Source organism: Bombus vosnesenskii, unplaced genomic scaffold (genome assembly GCF_011952255.1).
Source record: "Bombus vosnesenskii isolate JDL3184/JDL3185 unplaced genomic scaffold, Bvos_JDL3184-5_v1.1 scf7180000013351, whole genome shotgun sequence".
Classification (NCBI taxonomy): Eukaryota; Metazoa; Arthropoda; class Insecta; order Hymenoptera; family Apidae; genus Bombus; species Bombus vosnesenskii.
The window spans coordinates 2,038,881-2,056,346 of record NW_022882987.1 but is presented as its reverse complement, the minus strand read 5'-3'; the positions used below and the strand labels follow the sequence as shown (position 1 = coordinate 2,056,346).

The 17,466-nt window shown below is 43.9% G+C and overlaps 1 protein-coding gene across 4 annotated transcripts in view; it reads right to left on the bottom strand.

The window, feature by feature from the left end:
- LOC117236609 (homeobox protein homothorax) overlaps positions 1 to 17,466 on the bottom strand; it is a 503,579-nt gene that overhangs the window by 265,033 nt on the left and 221,080 nt on the right. For 2 of the 4 annotated variants that reach the window (XM_033499701.1, XM_033499700.1), the window contains exon 8: positions 16,510 to 16,518. The exons of the other annotated variants lie outside the window; for them this stretch is intronic. In XM_033499701.1, the coding sequence (XP_033355592.1) occupies positions 16,510 to 16,518 (9 nt within the window). The remainder of the gene's footprint in view (positions 1 to 16,509; positions 16,519 to 17,466) is intronic. 4 annotated transcript variants of the gene reach the window in all.

Genomic DNA, 17,466 nt, shown 5'->3' with positions numbered 1-17,466 from the left:
TGGCAGCAGCGTGTATTCTTATTGTTATCAAAGTTTAAATAAACTCGGCACAATATCAAGATAGATCATTCGCAAAACAGGCTCAGTTATCAGGAGCGGCCACGATTATCGATAGGAATTAATTTTAATTTCCATGGGAATTAATACGACCCGTTATTGAAACGGAATATAACAACATACCGTGTCATCGTTAACTTTTAACACAGCAATTAACGTTTCCAACGGATGCAAATCGATTCATTGAATGTACCTAACTCGCGATAATTCCTCTGCCATAAAAGCAAGTTCAATCGACCAACAAATCTGGAACTGAGATGGAATAACGGAATTAATATAAATCCTCATTACTTGCGTATCTGCGAGTTCGCAACGATAAGAATCGATTATGAGCCCTCTTCTCTCTCTCTCTCTCTCTCTCTCTTTCTGACTCTCTCTCTCTTTTCCTGTCTATCTTCGTCTCTCTTTTTCTCCATGTTCGCTACCTAAGATCGCCAGTGGTCACTTCCTGTTCGCAACAAGCAGATCCACGAGTACACTACTTCGTTTACTCGCCGCGAATGATTTATCTCCGATAACCGCCGCGATCCTCTTCGATGGATGCACGACGTGCAGCCTAGAGACGTTCGTGAATGCGTCGTTGTCTCTGCGCTTCCTTCTGCCTTCGTCGTGTACTTCGAATTGCGCAACGTGCTCCCACAGAAACGTGTCTGCTTCCTTCTCCCTCGTTTCTCGTCTTCGTCCCAAGCCGCGTGCTTCCGATGCCCGTGCATCATCTCGTGCCTCTCGTTCCCTTTCGCGGTCCCGATCCGGTAACGAAGAGATCAAGCCGCGTCACGCTGCGCTCCCGCGGAACTCCATCCACCGCAAACGGTGTGCACGTTCACCTGTCACTCGGTGATTTGCATCGAGCGTTACGTCAACTGGTCGATCTATCGGTCCGCGGCGAGCAAAAATGCGTGTTGCACGGGGGAACCTTGACGACCGGAGAACCGGTGACGTTCCCGACGAGCCACGAACGAACCGACGTACCTACGTCTCTCGTCGGTTCCGGTTCAACCGCCTCGTGATTGCTTCTTGATGACCAAACGGGTACGGCGCGTCAGCGTTCGAAATCGATTTCGATTTACTCCGAATACCAACGGCTTCTTCGTATTATTTAATTCGGATTTATACAGGAAAATATTTCGTTCAAATTTACGTTTCTTACAATTACGTTTGTTCGTGGGTTTTAATAATTGGTCCACAGCGCCGAACGCTGACGGTTAACACGGTTAAGTACGAGTCGTCGAGCGAAATAGTAGTATACATATCATATTGCGTTTTCGGATCACCTCATTATATCGTATCATTGTTATATTACCATGGTTATTATTACCATCGCCATTATCTATATGAGTATAAATACATACATCATCGTAGCACATTTGAATTTTCATTCTAAAAGTCGATTCTTTGTCCGCTGAGATTCAAATTTTCTCGTGTAAAATGGCTTCAAAGGTTTTCCAGGTTTTGCAGCTTACGCGGTACTAGCAGTGTGAAAAGCGAATTTAAGACGCCGGCAGACACGGAATCCGGAGAGCCTTTAGATTTAGGGCAAAGAAACGAAATCGCTCGTGGATGCGAAGCACGGGAGTCGCTAAAATGTCCGGGAGGAAGAGCGGTCGTCGGTGGCGGAGCCGTGCGCGCCATCACGTGAATTCTAAAACGTCGTCTCCGTCTTCCCCGCCCCAGGACCTCCCTCTTTCCACCCCGAGATAGTTTTCTAAATGCACCGACCGCGAGACGCACGAAACTCGCCAGATGTCCAAATGCCCGAGGATCTCGCCGACGGGAATTTCGAATGAAATTTCGATAGCGGACAGAATCCGAATTGAAACGACCGGTGACCTTGGCCGTTGGTATCCAATTATGGGTAAAATTCGCGGTTTGAATTTCCTTAAATCGTCGCCGATTCCGAATGCAGCGTACGAAGTATGACGACCAGGATTGCATTTTAAATTTCACGATGGCGGTTCGGTGAAGCCACAGGACCACCATTCTTATTGTTTAAACAGGTGCAAGAAGTCTTGAGAAATTGCAGAATTTCCACGGCTATCTTTCAATCTTAATTTCGCACACATTATCTCTGCTAGTTGGAAAGTTAGTGGGAAATCGTGGAGCTGATGGAGAATATCGATTCCATTGGTCCTCTGCACGTTTCTTTGGAAGAGTTTACTGGTGAGAAATACTGGGTCAATAAGTTGCTTGCTTCGACTTCACCTTACTTAATAGAAACCTCAATCTTGTCACTATTATCAGATAATTTAGTAGTTATTTCAGAGAGAAAGAGAGAGAGAGAGAGAAACAAGAAGAACCATTTAACTCCAATAAAACGCGAAATGCAACGAAGAATAACGTGATCTTCTGTCATTTAACGATCTGCTACAAAGCTGGAAGTTTTAAACGCAAATCGCCGCACTTCGTTAGCGTATCGCGAGAAGGGACGACGCTCATTATCCGTGACTGACCTTAAAGACTCACTGCGATTATCTTGCCACGGCAACGTCGTGTCACCTGGACGACGTGTGTTGCACGTGCATGAATCATTATGCCGAACGGGTCACGGGACTCCGTTCAAAGCGACACTTTCCACCAATCTTCAGACTTATATTATTTACGGTTTATCGCTGTGCCTAATATATGCATTGCTACCAGCATATCTCTCGACGCCATTGTAGTCGCTGCAGACACGTCGTTTGTTCACGCGTTGAGATCCTACGTGGTTGAAGTTCCCCGCTTCACCTCGACTGAATTCTCGGCGATCCATCGGCCAACCGTTTCATAATTTTCTATTATTCCATACCGTTATCGGCGCCTAACGAGTACATGCGGCAAGCTTCAACGCGATAATTCCGAAAGAAGATAGGAGAGGGTAGAATTACACGAATCGAGGCCGATTAAGCGGCGACAGAACGTCCGCGAATGGCCGACGTTCCCTGTTTTTTCCATCCTTCGTCTCCTCCTTCGCCTTCCTGTCTCGCGTGAGAGACCTCGAGACAGCGGATCGTGTCCGGTGCAATTATCCCCCTTCAGGCCGGCGGGGCCGTTCCGTTCCCTGGTCAGTTCGTTCGTTCGTTCGACCAGGTCTTTGCAGAGAGGTGAACGCGAGCCGAGTGTGCTCGCCTATCGGAAGACAGCGAGCCGGTGGCGAGCATAGTGTGCACAGCTCGTCGAACAGCCACACGGCATTCCCTATTCCTCGCGCGGACGGCCATCGACAAAGCGAAACGTCTCATGAAATATTACACGGTGAGAATTTACGCGTACCAGCGGCCTTCCCTTTGATCAGAACCCGAGGAAATCGTCCGTTCCGGTCCCGAGGGGAACGTGGATCCCGAGCCACACGATGCAACAACATCGTCGTCGTCTGTATCGATTCGTTTACTCTCTTCTCTCCTTTTTTATTCCATCACCGTCGCGTGCTCCCTTTTCTCCCATCCTCGTTCGTTTTATGCGATTTTCGCGCTTCTTCCACAATACACGCCTTTTATCTCGCTCTCATCCTTTTGCGTTACTACTTTCTCTTTTCTCTCTCTCTCTCTCTCTCCCTTCCTCTCTGTCTCTCTTTCTCTCCCGCATCCGTGTCCGTGGACACGATCATACCTTATGTACAGCACGCCACCGTCATCCGCAGGGCGGACACTCGTTCGTTTGGTATTCGACGCGCTGACCACTCGCTACTTTCGTGTGGATCTGCGCGCCTCCCTCATCCCAACCACTCCGTATATATACGTGCCCGTCGTACCGTGGTCCACGGCTACGAGAGAATTCGCCTCTCGCCTCGATCCGACCGGCTGGGATCTACGTACGTGCCGTGCACCGAGGAAAACGTTTTTACAAGCCCGCTGAGAACCTTGGACCGAGGGAGTATATACATTTACTTGGACACCGAGGTGGGTTAGTCGCGTAATTATCGACGTAGCTTTGTCCCAGGCTTTGACTAATTGCAATTATTACGATTTCTTCACACGTTCTCCAGAAGTATTTATCTTTAACGAAAAAGAGAATTCTTGAACTCTTAATCGCATCCAGAGGACGCTTTGGACATAAACAACTTCATAATTTCACTTTCAAGTAACTTCAAGAGATTTGGTAATCTTCTAATGTCCATTTTACAGTTACAGTTTATAGGCTTAAGTTTAAATCTTCTCTTAAGGTACTTTGGAATTTCGTTAGCCGAGTTTTATTTTCTTTACTATAATCATGGAAGTTTATTTTTCTATATTTTTTGCATTCTTTTCTTCGATCAGCATACATATAGTTTTTATCCTTGTTTTAGGAGGACATGGATTAAAGTCGAGTTGTCCAATGAATCGATACTTATAGAACAGTATTTGATTATTGTCGAAGATTGGAATTCAGAGTAAATATTGGGATCTGACTCTTTGACATTTTTAAGGTAGCGTTTAGGGGACAATATGAGGAACTCAAGTATTTAGATACATAAGTAACGCCGTGCAAAATTACAATTATCGTTTCTGAATCGAATCTGCTGTGCACCTATAAATATAATTTATAGGAATTTGAACGGGTCGATCGAATCGATCGTAACTCAAACGTTTATGACCGCCCCGTCCGATTCCTAGTCGCTCTGCGTAGCTATAAATTTTTCCCGCCATCCGATCGCTTGTTTATTTAAGCATCCGATCGCGAGCTGGAAATTAGCAGACTCATTAGAGTAATTTTCGCGCTTTTTTTCCGACATAGAAATCGAAACACATTTTTAATCGTTTTTAACTGCAACCAAACAAATGTTCATCTCTGTATTAAACATATTTCCATTATATGTACAATTAATTATGAAAAAGTATTGAAATGTTCGCACAAATATCTTTTTCGTATTAACAAAAACTGCTTGAATTTTTATGAAACGGAAAGTAAGTATCTACAGTTGCAAGAATATTAGATATAATAATTATCACAGATATTCAATTTATAACCAAAAGTCTGCTCTTTATTGTACGAAATATTCAAATCTTCAAGCGGAGAACGTGTGACAAGATATCCACATGCATATGCTTTTTCTATCAAAAAAAAATTGCTCTGATCTGTATAGAACCAAAGCAAATATCCATAGCAAAGATATTAAGACAAACCATTGGAGACATTCAATTTCTAATTAGTATTCTTCATCCATTGTTCCACCAAATATTTAAATGTTCAAACAAAGATTATTAAAAAAAAAAACAAGTTAATCAACTCGGTCTATCAAACTCCCGTTCAAACAAAACCGACGGAAAAACGAACCTAGCCACGATGATATCACAACTCACCCTCCACGGCAACGTTATGCGTTGCCGATAAGCGTAAATTTATCCACAGCAAAGAGCGGCTGCGATTCCAACTAGAACGTCATAGGAATATGATAATCGCGCCACTAAATTCTCCGTCCCGTTCGCTCTTTCATCGGGCAATTTACAATAACCGGCGGGAACACGATAAATCGCGTGACGTCGGCCAATAACACAGGCTCACGAATCTCCGGCGCGTTTACACGCCTCGGCCGACGTGCACCGGGCCGCTTGGTTGCGTACTCTTGGACCAGATTCTGTGGCTTTGCGAGGACACGAAGCAGTTGATCGGGGGCCAACAGCTTATTAAGTTGCAAGACGCGTTCGAACCGCGATACCGGCGGTCCGCGATCTACTACGCGAACACCGCGACGGATGTCGTTAAACCGGTCGTCCGGCTATACGCTGCCTTTTCGGGTTTATGTTCCGCCGCGTGGCCGGATAAACGGTGCTAATTGTACGATAAATCGTCCGCTGAGTAGCCCTTTCCCACCCCTTCCACGTGTGGATGCTACATGGGTAAGGAGGACCAGGTTGGGTACTCGCGATAAGAAAGTCGTTAATTCCTTTATGGATAATGGAACCGATAGTGCGTTGCAAGCACTGTGCACCATTTTAGAGCAATCGTGGAGATGCGCGATTGGAGGACGTGGTCGGTCGAGCTGCAAGAACGAGGCGGATCGAGACCTCCATGAGAGAATGGAAGGGTTGTAAAGAGGCAAAGAAGAGTTCTTAAAATGAGAAAGATTTATACAATGTTTTTATAGAAATATTGATCGTATGCTTCTAATGTTTATAATTTAGAAATCGACTGAACCGTGGCACAGGTTACGGAGTCAGAAGCTTCTACAATTTCCTTTTCTCTTTAACCGCAACAGTGGAATCGTGGAAAAAACTTACAAGATCTTAGATATTATAAGCTATTATTCGTACCTTATGTTTTGTGGCATTTATAGCGTAAAATATATACTGAATGCAAATTAACAATTCTAAAATTAAATTACTTGATTCAAATTTATCTTAAATTGTTGTGATCATCTATAACCTATTGACTCCAATCGAGGATTCAAAATTGCGAGAAAATGAGTTACCTAAGAGCTGAAAGAAATTCTCATCAAGACCATATTACCCGGAAGACTGCGAATTTGCATAAATATGAACTTCGCCTGTCTCCAACCTTCCCTTCCAATCATACATCGATAGACGATCGTATTGCACACCTGTCTGACATTTACGAATCGAGTTGCACTTGCATTCACTCAGCCACGACACATCAATCAACTGTAATTGCGATCGTTAGGCAACATAAAATTTCGCGACACGATTTGACATGGTCTTTAGAAAGGACCAAGTTTCCGACACGATCCAGCTCGAGTCCCGTTACAAAGGGTACCGAATCGACGAGGTAACCCGCGTTGTTTCAACCCACACCCTCCGAATGAACGCTTTCGTGGTTAGGCAAAACAAGAATCGATCGATTCGACACAAGACGGAAGACGGTCAGAGGAACCTCGAGTAACCATGGCCAAAACGACGGATGGTGTTCGCCCCCTCCCCCATAAATCATATTAATAAACCTCACTGGCTTGCTACACACGTTCTATTCAGCGGCGGATAGTCTACCTTCCATCTCTTTGAACAGACATTTTCTGAATATATTTTATTTTCTCTTTTTTCCTCTTCCAAACCGACGCTACGATGTACGATTCAATCTTAAATGTAACATGTTCTAAATAAATATGAAAGTTACGTATCTGTGCGCTTCATTCATTTTTGAAAAACATGTACTTCGTTTTTGCACTTGTACCACCTGCCTGTCGATCTCCTTAATTGCAACAGCTGTAACGTGTATTTGAAACTATGTTTTCAGGGACCAAAGAAAGTCAACTTAAGAAACTGCAAAAATTTCAACCTGCCGCTTAAAAATTTGAACGCAACCATATTAGAAATGATTCGGTTCAAAGGCCTCCGATTCTAACCCCCCGAATCGTCTCACGGATCTCAAGTTTCCTTGACCATCGAAGCCCTTTTACGCGAGAACGGTCGCTGGAAAAAGCGCTATCTGGCGTGGCGGAGTCGCGCGTGAACGGCTGTCAGGAATTCCAGCGGGAACGGTATCAGCTGCGGCGATTCCAGGATCACCGGCGATCTCGGACGAGCCGTGCACCATTCAAGATCGATCACCGATAAAGCCGAGCTCGGGACATTCCGCTCGGTAGCGGCCTCGAAAATCTGCGTCCGTTGGCGCGGAATGAAGCGATGCATCTTTCGAGCGAGACGGCCGATGCCGCACGAAATCCAGGGAAGACGCAGAAAAAGCCGGAGCACGGAGACGGTACTAGCATGAAAAAGAGAGTGGTCACGGGAGTAGAGAGGAACAAAGACGAGAATACAGAAGCAAAGAGGGCAAAAGAGAGGGAACAGAGAGAAAGACAGGGGAGAGGATCACCGGGGCCAACGGTGGGATGCTTGATGGCGCGATAGTTCCCTAAAGACGGATGGTAGCCGAGTCATGATCGTTGAAAGTTATGCGTACGTTCTTGCCTCAGCTCGGACCAGAGCGGAGCAACCGGCACGGACACGGCTTCCGTCTCTTTCGTAGCCAGATATTATCCTCTTGTAATCGCGGCCCCCGCGAAATGCCACGAACGCGGAGCAATCGTGCCGCGGACGAGGGGACCGGACGATGAGAACTCCGTCGATCTCTTTTATACACTGTAGATATACGTGCGAGCATCCACCCAGAGAACTGATCCTCAAATATGCCCAATTAGCCCGGGCTGACATAATAAGTAGATAAACAACTCTAAATCCTCTCGCGCGGTGAGATCACAGGCGCGAAGTTTTTCTGAGGGTATCCGGTCTCCGTGACAAGAACAGACCACAAGGTGCTTTCTCTACTCTCTCGTTCTCGTTTCTCTATTTCTCTCAAGGTAGAGATCCCTGTTCTTTCTTTGTTTGGTTGCAGTGTTCAGCTGGTTGGTTGGGTCGCCTCGTGTCTCTTTGTGCCAGGGCGACGGTACTACTTTAGGGTCGATTTAGTCACCCGTCCGTCAAGAACGTTCCGGTTTTTCGCGGCGGTTCCACTCGTTTTGCCGGTAAATCGTGCCGCTGAAACTGTTCTTCTCCTGGGCCGGGCATGCCGATCGGACGGTCGACACGGAGGGCCTAGAGGGGGTCGGAGATTTATCGGGGAACAGGGCAGCCGCCACCGGTGCCCTGTCAAATTTGAAGTCCGATCGGACCGGTGATTATCGCGCTCGGGAACGGGTTTCGCGTTTCTCTTTTTCCCGCTCTGATCGCGAGATTTGTCCGCGCTTTGCGATCGACAAAAGATGGGCCTGATACGAGCGAAGATAAAACGTTGAAAAATTAGCAAAGTAGAATTAATTTCGTATAAAAGGTCGAAAGTAATATATATTGTTTGTATCCTATGTTAGAAGCGTAAAAAATCTTAAATCTTGGTTTCCTTTGACTTCTAAATCGTACATCCTTAACTCTTTATTGCGCTGTTAAAACACTTTACTTTTGTTCTATGTTGGTACCCGGAAATGTATAAAAGAACACCGGCATACGTAGGTATAGTCTGAGAGTCATAGCTTTGACGTCAGCGTTGCACTGCGTGGTAGTTGAATACATTATAAAGACTGCAATATTATTACTATTCCTACAATATCGCTAGAGGACTGTCCTTCGATGAACGACGTCATCTTCGGAAGAATTGTTAAACTAAACCCTAGAACGCAACGAAGCGCTAGGGTTATCCTCTCGTATGTAGAAATAACATTTAAAGAGAATGTCTTGGACGATTTGAAAGTAAAATCTGTTGAAAACGAGCCGGTTATTCTTACGTGAACGTCCATGAGAGAGATCAGTGATTGCGTTCCTCAACCGATAATTAACGTTTTTAACAGCCTCCGGCTATCGAATGTCCGCACTTGTTTGATTTTCATAAGTTGTCGACTAGGTGTGCGCGAAAAAAAGAATCGTATACTATCGTTCGAGGATCGTGCGCGGTTGATTCGTATGCAAACGTGTTCTTCTAATGAAATGCTTCTATCGTTTCTGGTTGCTCAACTTAAGCGCCGATCGCTCCCCAGCCCCGGCAAATAAACAACCTTAATGACGAACAACGTGTGACCACGCTAATGGGAAATTAAATCCGCGAATCGTTGGTACGAGGCTCTGGAAGAGGCTCGTGATTAATTTCGCGACTCGCGCATCACGAGCCTTGATCAATGGTAATTTATTCAAAGAACATATTGTTCGACACTAATCTTTCGACCGCGTTGCTTTTCGACGGGTGTTTAATGTAATTTGGAACTCTCAAATTTAATGGATTCCTGTCACGGAACAAAAATATGTACACCCCTGTCCTTTTATTCTTTTACAAGAATAAACTCCGTATCTTACATGTATCGCGCATTAATGCACAATAATACATCTTATCGAATTCATTGGATGGCGTATTAATTAGGAATGAAGCCACTAAAATAAACGGTGGCAAGTATTTTCTTTTTAATTTTTTTTTTTTAACAGATGAATTTGTGCTTTTCATTAGGAACGAAATCGGTATGGTAAAGTAATATCTGCATGAATCAGAATCAATCCAGTTTCAATCGAAAATTAATTTCTCAAATGCTGCATATCGCAAACTGATCCACAATTGATAAAAAGAATCGTATTTCCTTCAAAGTAGAGTCACCATCTTCCGCCATATCGAATAGCAAAGGCAAATGATGTAAACGAAGTATTCGAATTGAGTCACGTTATCGTCGCGCGATTAAACGCGATCGCGCGTGCTATACGCGCAAATCGAGGCAAGTTATTACGGTTAATCTATGCCAACCTCTCTCGACGACGAATCGGCGTGGTTCGTCGGTCTCCACCGTTTCGATGGCTTCGACGCCAGTTGAATCGTAATGTCGGCCCCCTTCGAGTGCCGGGCCCCTTTCGCACGGCATACGGTAATACGGGCGTAGATTTAATAATGGAATGCTTAGCGGATCTCGAGCTAACGCGTTGTAATTTTTGGAGAGGAGAGAGCAACACGGGAGGGATGACTACGTGAGTAGCATGTGTGAAGAGTGTCGACGCGAGACAACCCCCTGGAAAACCCTCGACGAGCACGTAATCTATTTGTTGAGCGACCGCAACTTCGTTCGCCCGGGAAAGATGCGTACGTCCCAGCGGGGACGCCAGTGGAAGACAGACGCGAAAATTGGAACCATTTCGCTCCTTTTTCGACGTTCAAAAATGCTGTTTCATATTTCTTATAGAAAAGTAATAGATTTTATTTTATCGAAGATCTTTTGTTCTTGCAAAATGCTTCGAATTTCTATTTACGCTTTGAGAAGGTATCTTAATCTTCTATGGAGCTGATTGGTAGCTGAAGGATTAGAAACTATCAGATTTTTTACTTATCTTTTAGTTCTTTTGAAATCTAGATGTTTTTGAAAGTATATTACTTTCATTTGATATTATCTTATATTACATATGTATTTTAATATTATATTTTTTAATGGCTATAGCATTGTCTATTGTCTATTGAAATAAACTTCCCTATTTTTTATTTCGAGCGCCACAGTGCTATTTTGTCCGATTTAAAATTTCTCATTTTGAGATTTCATTTGTCTAAAGTCCCCTGGGTATATTACATACATATATTCCAACTATAGAAGTTGTTAATTACTCGCTTTAAACAACCATGTTCGTGTCAAAAGCATCTCAGAAACTTCCCTTCGATTCAACCAAATTTCTCGATACCTTTACCGCCTACTAAATATTACAATGCGGGCGAAGGAGAGTTCTTGCGATCGTTTCGAGCATAAGCGAAGCAAACAGTCGTTTAAGGAACCGTTCGGGGCATCGGGAAACTCCGCGATGTCTCGAAACTCGTAAGAATCACTATTAGGGACAAATCCGGCGGGGACCGAGCGATAGGAACGCGAAGGAAAATCCCCGCTACGAACGACGTTAACCGGCTCGTATCCATTCCTGGCCGATGTAAAACCGACTTTAATACTGTCGTATTTCCGCTCGTAAGAATCTCTGTATCTCGGTGCCGTTCACCGAGCTGTTGCGGTCTGCCGTTCCATCAGATCCGAACGTCTCAGAAGAGGCGTCCATCCGTTCGAATACCTTTCGAAGGACCTTATTGTCGTGCGTATTTATGGTCACTTTTTAAAGCCGTAAACCCAAAGACGTTTTCGTGATTTTCAAAGTCTTCATCCAAGAATTATAGTACGGCGTTAATAAGGAGTTAATTATTTTCAATCGCAAGGCACCGCAAAAAACATGATGTCAAAACGATGTTTTAAGTAATCCACGTTTGCCCCTTTCGTACTTCTTATTATCAACATCAACTGTGAATAATTTTGAGAAACACCATTTCTTATTATCCGAATTACCAAACAATCGGTAATTAATTACCAAATATAATAATCGGATTAAACCGGATTGTTGGTTAATCTCCGACGCGTAGATTTATACGGAAGCAGGGAATTTTACGGATTTCTAGGTGGAAGAGTAAAGAGAAGAGAAGCGGAGGATCGGCTAGCTAGTACTGAATAAAGTTTTACACATGTCGAGCACCTAGTAGATTTGCATTCTAATTATTGCATGATCTGACAAACAGGCGGCTATAATCCGACCCGGCTCGAGGTATCGTGAAAGGAGAAGAAAGCACGAGGGACGAACGGAGAAGATGAGGATAGACTGAGGTGTCGAAGAACGCTGACGGGTGTATGCGAGCTCGTATTCGAGGTAAAGGAGGCAAGCACACACACACACACTCTCTCTCTCTCTCTCGCTCTCTCTAGCGAGTATAGGATGCTTATCTTATCGGTGGGCCGATGGTCCTTCCCAAAAATCATTCCCATTACGTCAGGCTCGATCGAAGCCCGGTAGCCAATAAATACGTGCCCGCACCACGGGATTAACCGCGTGCCCATAAAATTTAATTTTCCTCATTTACCCTGGCTACTGAATTTTTTAATTAACCCCACTATCCCATCCTGGATCCTGGGCCATTTCCTTAGCTACCCGGCTACTCTTATGCAGATTTTATTGCACGTTAAAGTAATACTATGTATCGGTTTGTATCTTTTGAAGAAAGTGGTAATACGGTAGACGTAAAGTGGAGATTCGCCGGTTACGCAGGTGTCTTCGAAAACGACGATCCCGGGGAGGAAAGTACTTATGAACATGGTTATATCATGTTGACCGTGAACGCGCCTGAGTGGAGTTTTAACGTCGATTCAGGTTGTTATCCCGTGTACATAATGTCAGCATTTTTCAAATTGCCCTCTGCTTCAGATGGCCTCAAGTGTTCCGCTTATCGGTTCAGATTGCTCATTCCAATGCGAATTATGCGTCGCTAAACGCTTCGATTCGTTGGCTTACTGATAAGCTGTCCATACATACAGAATCAATTTCTTTCACCCTTGTTTTATAGCGCTCGGTGTTTTAACGCTTGGTACACGATATTGCTATTAGCATGAATGAAAACGAGGGTGCTTGTATCGTTTATGTTTGCATAAGGAAGAAACTTTCGGTTGAAGTTACATCTGAATACAAAAAGGTTGAATACAAACTATAAAAAGAAGCAATAATGAAAAATACTTTCCTCGAATTAATTCTATGGAACGGAGCGTAATTTCCACGAGATTCTCAGAGGGCAAAACTCTCGTACAGCTTTCCCAGGATCATTAACATCAACACCTGAGATGGTCTTTTAATTATCCTTGGAGTGACGGGATGATCGAGTCGCGAGCGATTCGACACAATGCAGACGAGCTCGCGTTGGCATCGATCTAACCTGTCGCTCCCACAAGGGACACGCGGGACCCGTTAATGAATACTCAGAAGCATGGCCGGTAATTACACTTAAACGCGCCACATGGCGAGCGTATTTCGCGCTGATTGCCGCATATGTCTGTCAAAGGGACTCGATCAGAACGGTGAGAAGATCGTGGAACGCACAATGCTGGACATTATGTGATTCAGACGCGGGGCAGCGTGCTTTAAAAATTAAGTCTCGTCGCTACTAACGTCGTTCTGCCTGATCTCCGTTCTCTTTTCCTTTCTTCATTACTCATCTTCTGGTTTCTTTCGTTCTATCTTTTCCTCTATCCTTTTCTTTTCGTCTCGTATCTCATCCTTCCGACGAGCTGTTACGCTGCACGTGCGTGCAACGCAGCCAGGGATCGTAAAAAAAATGCAACTAATTAACGACCAAAAAGTCGGTCCAGCGCGGATGTTTTTTGCGCGGTTCAAGAAGCAAGAGAGACTGAAGTCAATGCTTCGAACCTTCTCTGGATCTCTCCTCCTTTCAGCCGCTTGTACACCATCTTTCGACGTGTACGCTGATCAGATTCGATCGATGACCTTTCTTCGTTATCGATTTGTAGTTCGATATTCGTGCGAAACAGGTGTGAAATTTTCAAGTTCTCAGTCATTCGTTCGTTCGCGATTTTACTCGTTTCAATGACAAGCGAAAATAATCGAAATATTCAACGATTAGAAAATTTATCATCATAGAACGATGATAATTCCTTATAAAGTAAGGACTAAAGTAAGGTCAAGAGATTCATAACTCGCAGATTGTGCCAGGACTCGTCCTTTTTCCGCACACTTGCCGTCGCAAAATTATTACCCACGCAATCCGCCATTTCTATTCTTCGAGATTACCCGCGGCATCGCGTCGTCGTTATCCGGCTCGTTTCACCGACTGAATAATACAATACATAAATATTTATAGGCGACCACGTTCCTGGGCACCACCACCTTTAGCCATTTATATATTAATTACTTCACGCAACCGCGCAATGAGTCTGATATACGACCGAATGAATAATCCGCGATAATTCGTGACTCGAGGGCGTTTCTTCCCCGAAGAAGCGCGAAAGTCGCGTAGACGACGCGTCGAACATGCCACATTGTGCTCGTAGGAACGTTCAAAGCATAAATATTCATGGATAAAAATTCATCGACGTCAAAGATTCGACATATCGTTATTAAAGGGATCAACGGAACTGCTCTTTTTTACCGAAGCGTCGAAAGACGCCACGAATGGAAACTTGGTATACTCGGCGAATATACTTTGTGATCGACGCACACGGGTCGATGGTTAAAAAAATATGACGGCAAAACTACACGTTACTATACGAAGAATGCGCCGGCCGATCTGTCGCATACATATTTATAGGAATCGATTCGGGCCCGTACACATTTTACAGTTTACATATTAATTACGTCGTTAAGGATTCCACGGTGCAGCGCGACGCACGGTAGATTACGCTTTTGATATACGATTTAGTAAAATTAGCATTCAGCCGCGATGCTGACGAGCGCGACCGATACCACACGCGTCTGAAAAACCTATTTATAAATGCGGCGAAACCGGCCGGGAAACGGGCCAGGCGACAAAAATCGTGTAACCAAAGTCGATGGAATGATCGAAATCGAGAAGTTGCGTGTGGCGGCGATTGAAATATTCAGCATAAATACGAAATTCTGCCAGGGATTTCAAATATTTGGAATCAAATCGATCGACTTTATTTCGGTGTCGGATGTTTAAAATGGTGATTTATGTTTAATTCTTCACAAATCAAAGGAATCTGTAGGAATCATCTAATTCTGCAACATAACAGAAATTAGAAGTAAATTATCCACACCATCTGAAATGAAATTGAAATCGGAACAATATATACTTTATTAAGATGATATGAAATAAAATTGGGAAGTTAAAGGCATATGAATCCATCGGTATAACAAAATACAAAACCCCAAGCTTACAGACCGAGACGCACACGAAATTACAGTCGAGAATTATTATGAAAAAAAAATGGTGTGGAAACGAGCTCGGTCACGGTTCGAATCGCGTAGAAATGAAAACGTAACGTTGGCGGAGGCGATCGCGGATCACGACAGATCTCGGAACGCGCGATCCGCCTCGGCTGCAATCTAATTAATCTAATTAAGCCGCCGGAGCGGCTCGTTACCGCGGCGCGCGCCGTACGCGCCAACACAAAACCGAGTTGAAGAAACGCTCCGCGAAAGACCATCGGTACGAGACATGGATCGCTTCACGATCGTTCTAGTATAGCCACTGTCATTCCTTTGAAATACTTGAAACTTTGTTATTTGGTACTAATTATATCACTGCTATCGAACTAGCCATGTTCGCGTTTGAAGATACTACTAATGGAAACCTGTTGGCAATGAAAATATTTTGTAGATTATGAAATTGCAAATGATCTGTTTCCAATGCTACTTGCAGATTTGATAATGGTATTTATTGTAGTCTATCGCTTTTACTTCTTGCTATATTCATTTAACATGTAACAAGCATATGGTTACCGTTAGTAATGAATGATAAATACCTAGTCAACAAATTCATTTCTAAAATTCTATTGCATATTTTTAGTCTCGTTACTTGTGGCACACCACTAGACTCATCATTATATTTTCCCCCATTTCTTGTACTTTTGACATATGAGATAGATTCTTTGATATTAAAATTCAATTTAATCGAAGTTCAATAGAAATTCAAGTTGGACATATTGAAGCTAATTCCCTGGTGCGTGCTATTTCTAGATTTTAACTGACTCATATATCAAGACGTACGTATATTATCATATTATGTAGATATGATTAGAGCAATTATAAACAGCCTCGAATTTTACCAATTAGTATAAACCAGTCGCGAGAAAATGTTGAATTTGACTCGGGCAGCAATAGTTAAAGATATCGTAAAGTTTTTAAGAGCATAATTATCAATAAAAATACTCGTATACATTTCAGAATAACAATACGTGAAAAATTCACGACACCGACGTCGAAGTATCGGTAAGATAGCGGTGGCCGCGATTAAATCGTTCGAGCGACTAGTTTCGTCAAACGAGGTATTTCATCGAGCACGCGGCATGAAAACCTGCGTAGCCGGCCGAGTCGCAAGAGTTACAAGTGTAAAGAATAACTTCGTTAATTAAGATCATTAAAGTGCGTGAGCGGCAATTGCACGGATGGATTTCCGCAAGGATCGATCCGGTCATGTCGAGTTTACGGACGATCCTTGATTACGAGAAACAGAGCGAAGAACAAAGAAGAAACCGGGATGACGAAGGAGTAGAATAGAAATGAATAGAAAGAAGAAAGAATTCGCTTGTCCACTTACCCGTGACGTCTGAAACAAAAGAAAGGGAGAAGCTTTAGTCGAATTTTCATTTTCCACGATGATTATATATAAAAATTACATTCACTCATCGTGCCCTTTTTTTCTACACCAAAATGCCAATTATATATTTCTCATAATAATGTACCAACGTTCGCTGTTTTAGCAATTTTAAATAACTCTCGCCGCTTCTCTCTTTCTCGATCACTGTCAAGGGGTGAAAAGTCACCCGTTGAACGACGTTACGCGCGAAGAAGGGAAGGAAGATAGAGCGATGCGTAAATGGGAAAACTAACAGAATGCACAGCTAATTCCGAGCTAATTGCCTTCTTGGCGCTAAAGAGCGTTTCACGACGAAAAACTGACTTTCCGTGGCTCCGTGGAAAAGGGGATTAAGAGCGCGAATGGCATTCTTCTCTTCACGGTGTGCCGCGCCATACGGCCGCGAGGATAAAAGTCGCAATTACCCGGTGTGCCGTCGTTCCCGACCTCGGTTCTTGTAAAAATGCGAAAATCCGTTCCTTCGCCTTTTGTTGCGTTTAATTGAAACGTACGACGGAAGGCGAGCCGTCGATTCGCCTGTTTTTCCAGCGACAAGAAAGCAATAGAGCGGAGGGATAGAAGCGAGGAAGAAGGCAGATAGAGCAAGACGGAGGGAAAGGAATTGCAATCGAGCCGAGATGCCATTGGAATGGAAGCTCGCAGCTTTTAATCGCGAAGATAATCGAGGTCTCCAGCGATTAGCCAACACGATAATTCGATCTGATGATCGTTGCCGATCGTCATCGTGATACTGAACGATTACAAAATGAGCGCGACCGTGCTCGATCGTACAACACAATAATATAAAGAGCGACAAATTACAAGCGTGCAAGTTTCACGGACGGCTGACGTCGTGCTCCGCTTCTTTCCTATTGTTACGATGACTGCGTTCGCGCGAAATAACCCTATAAATTACGC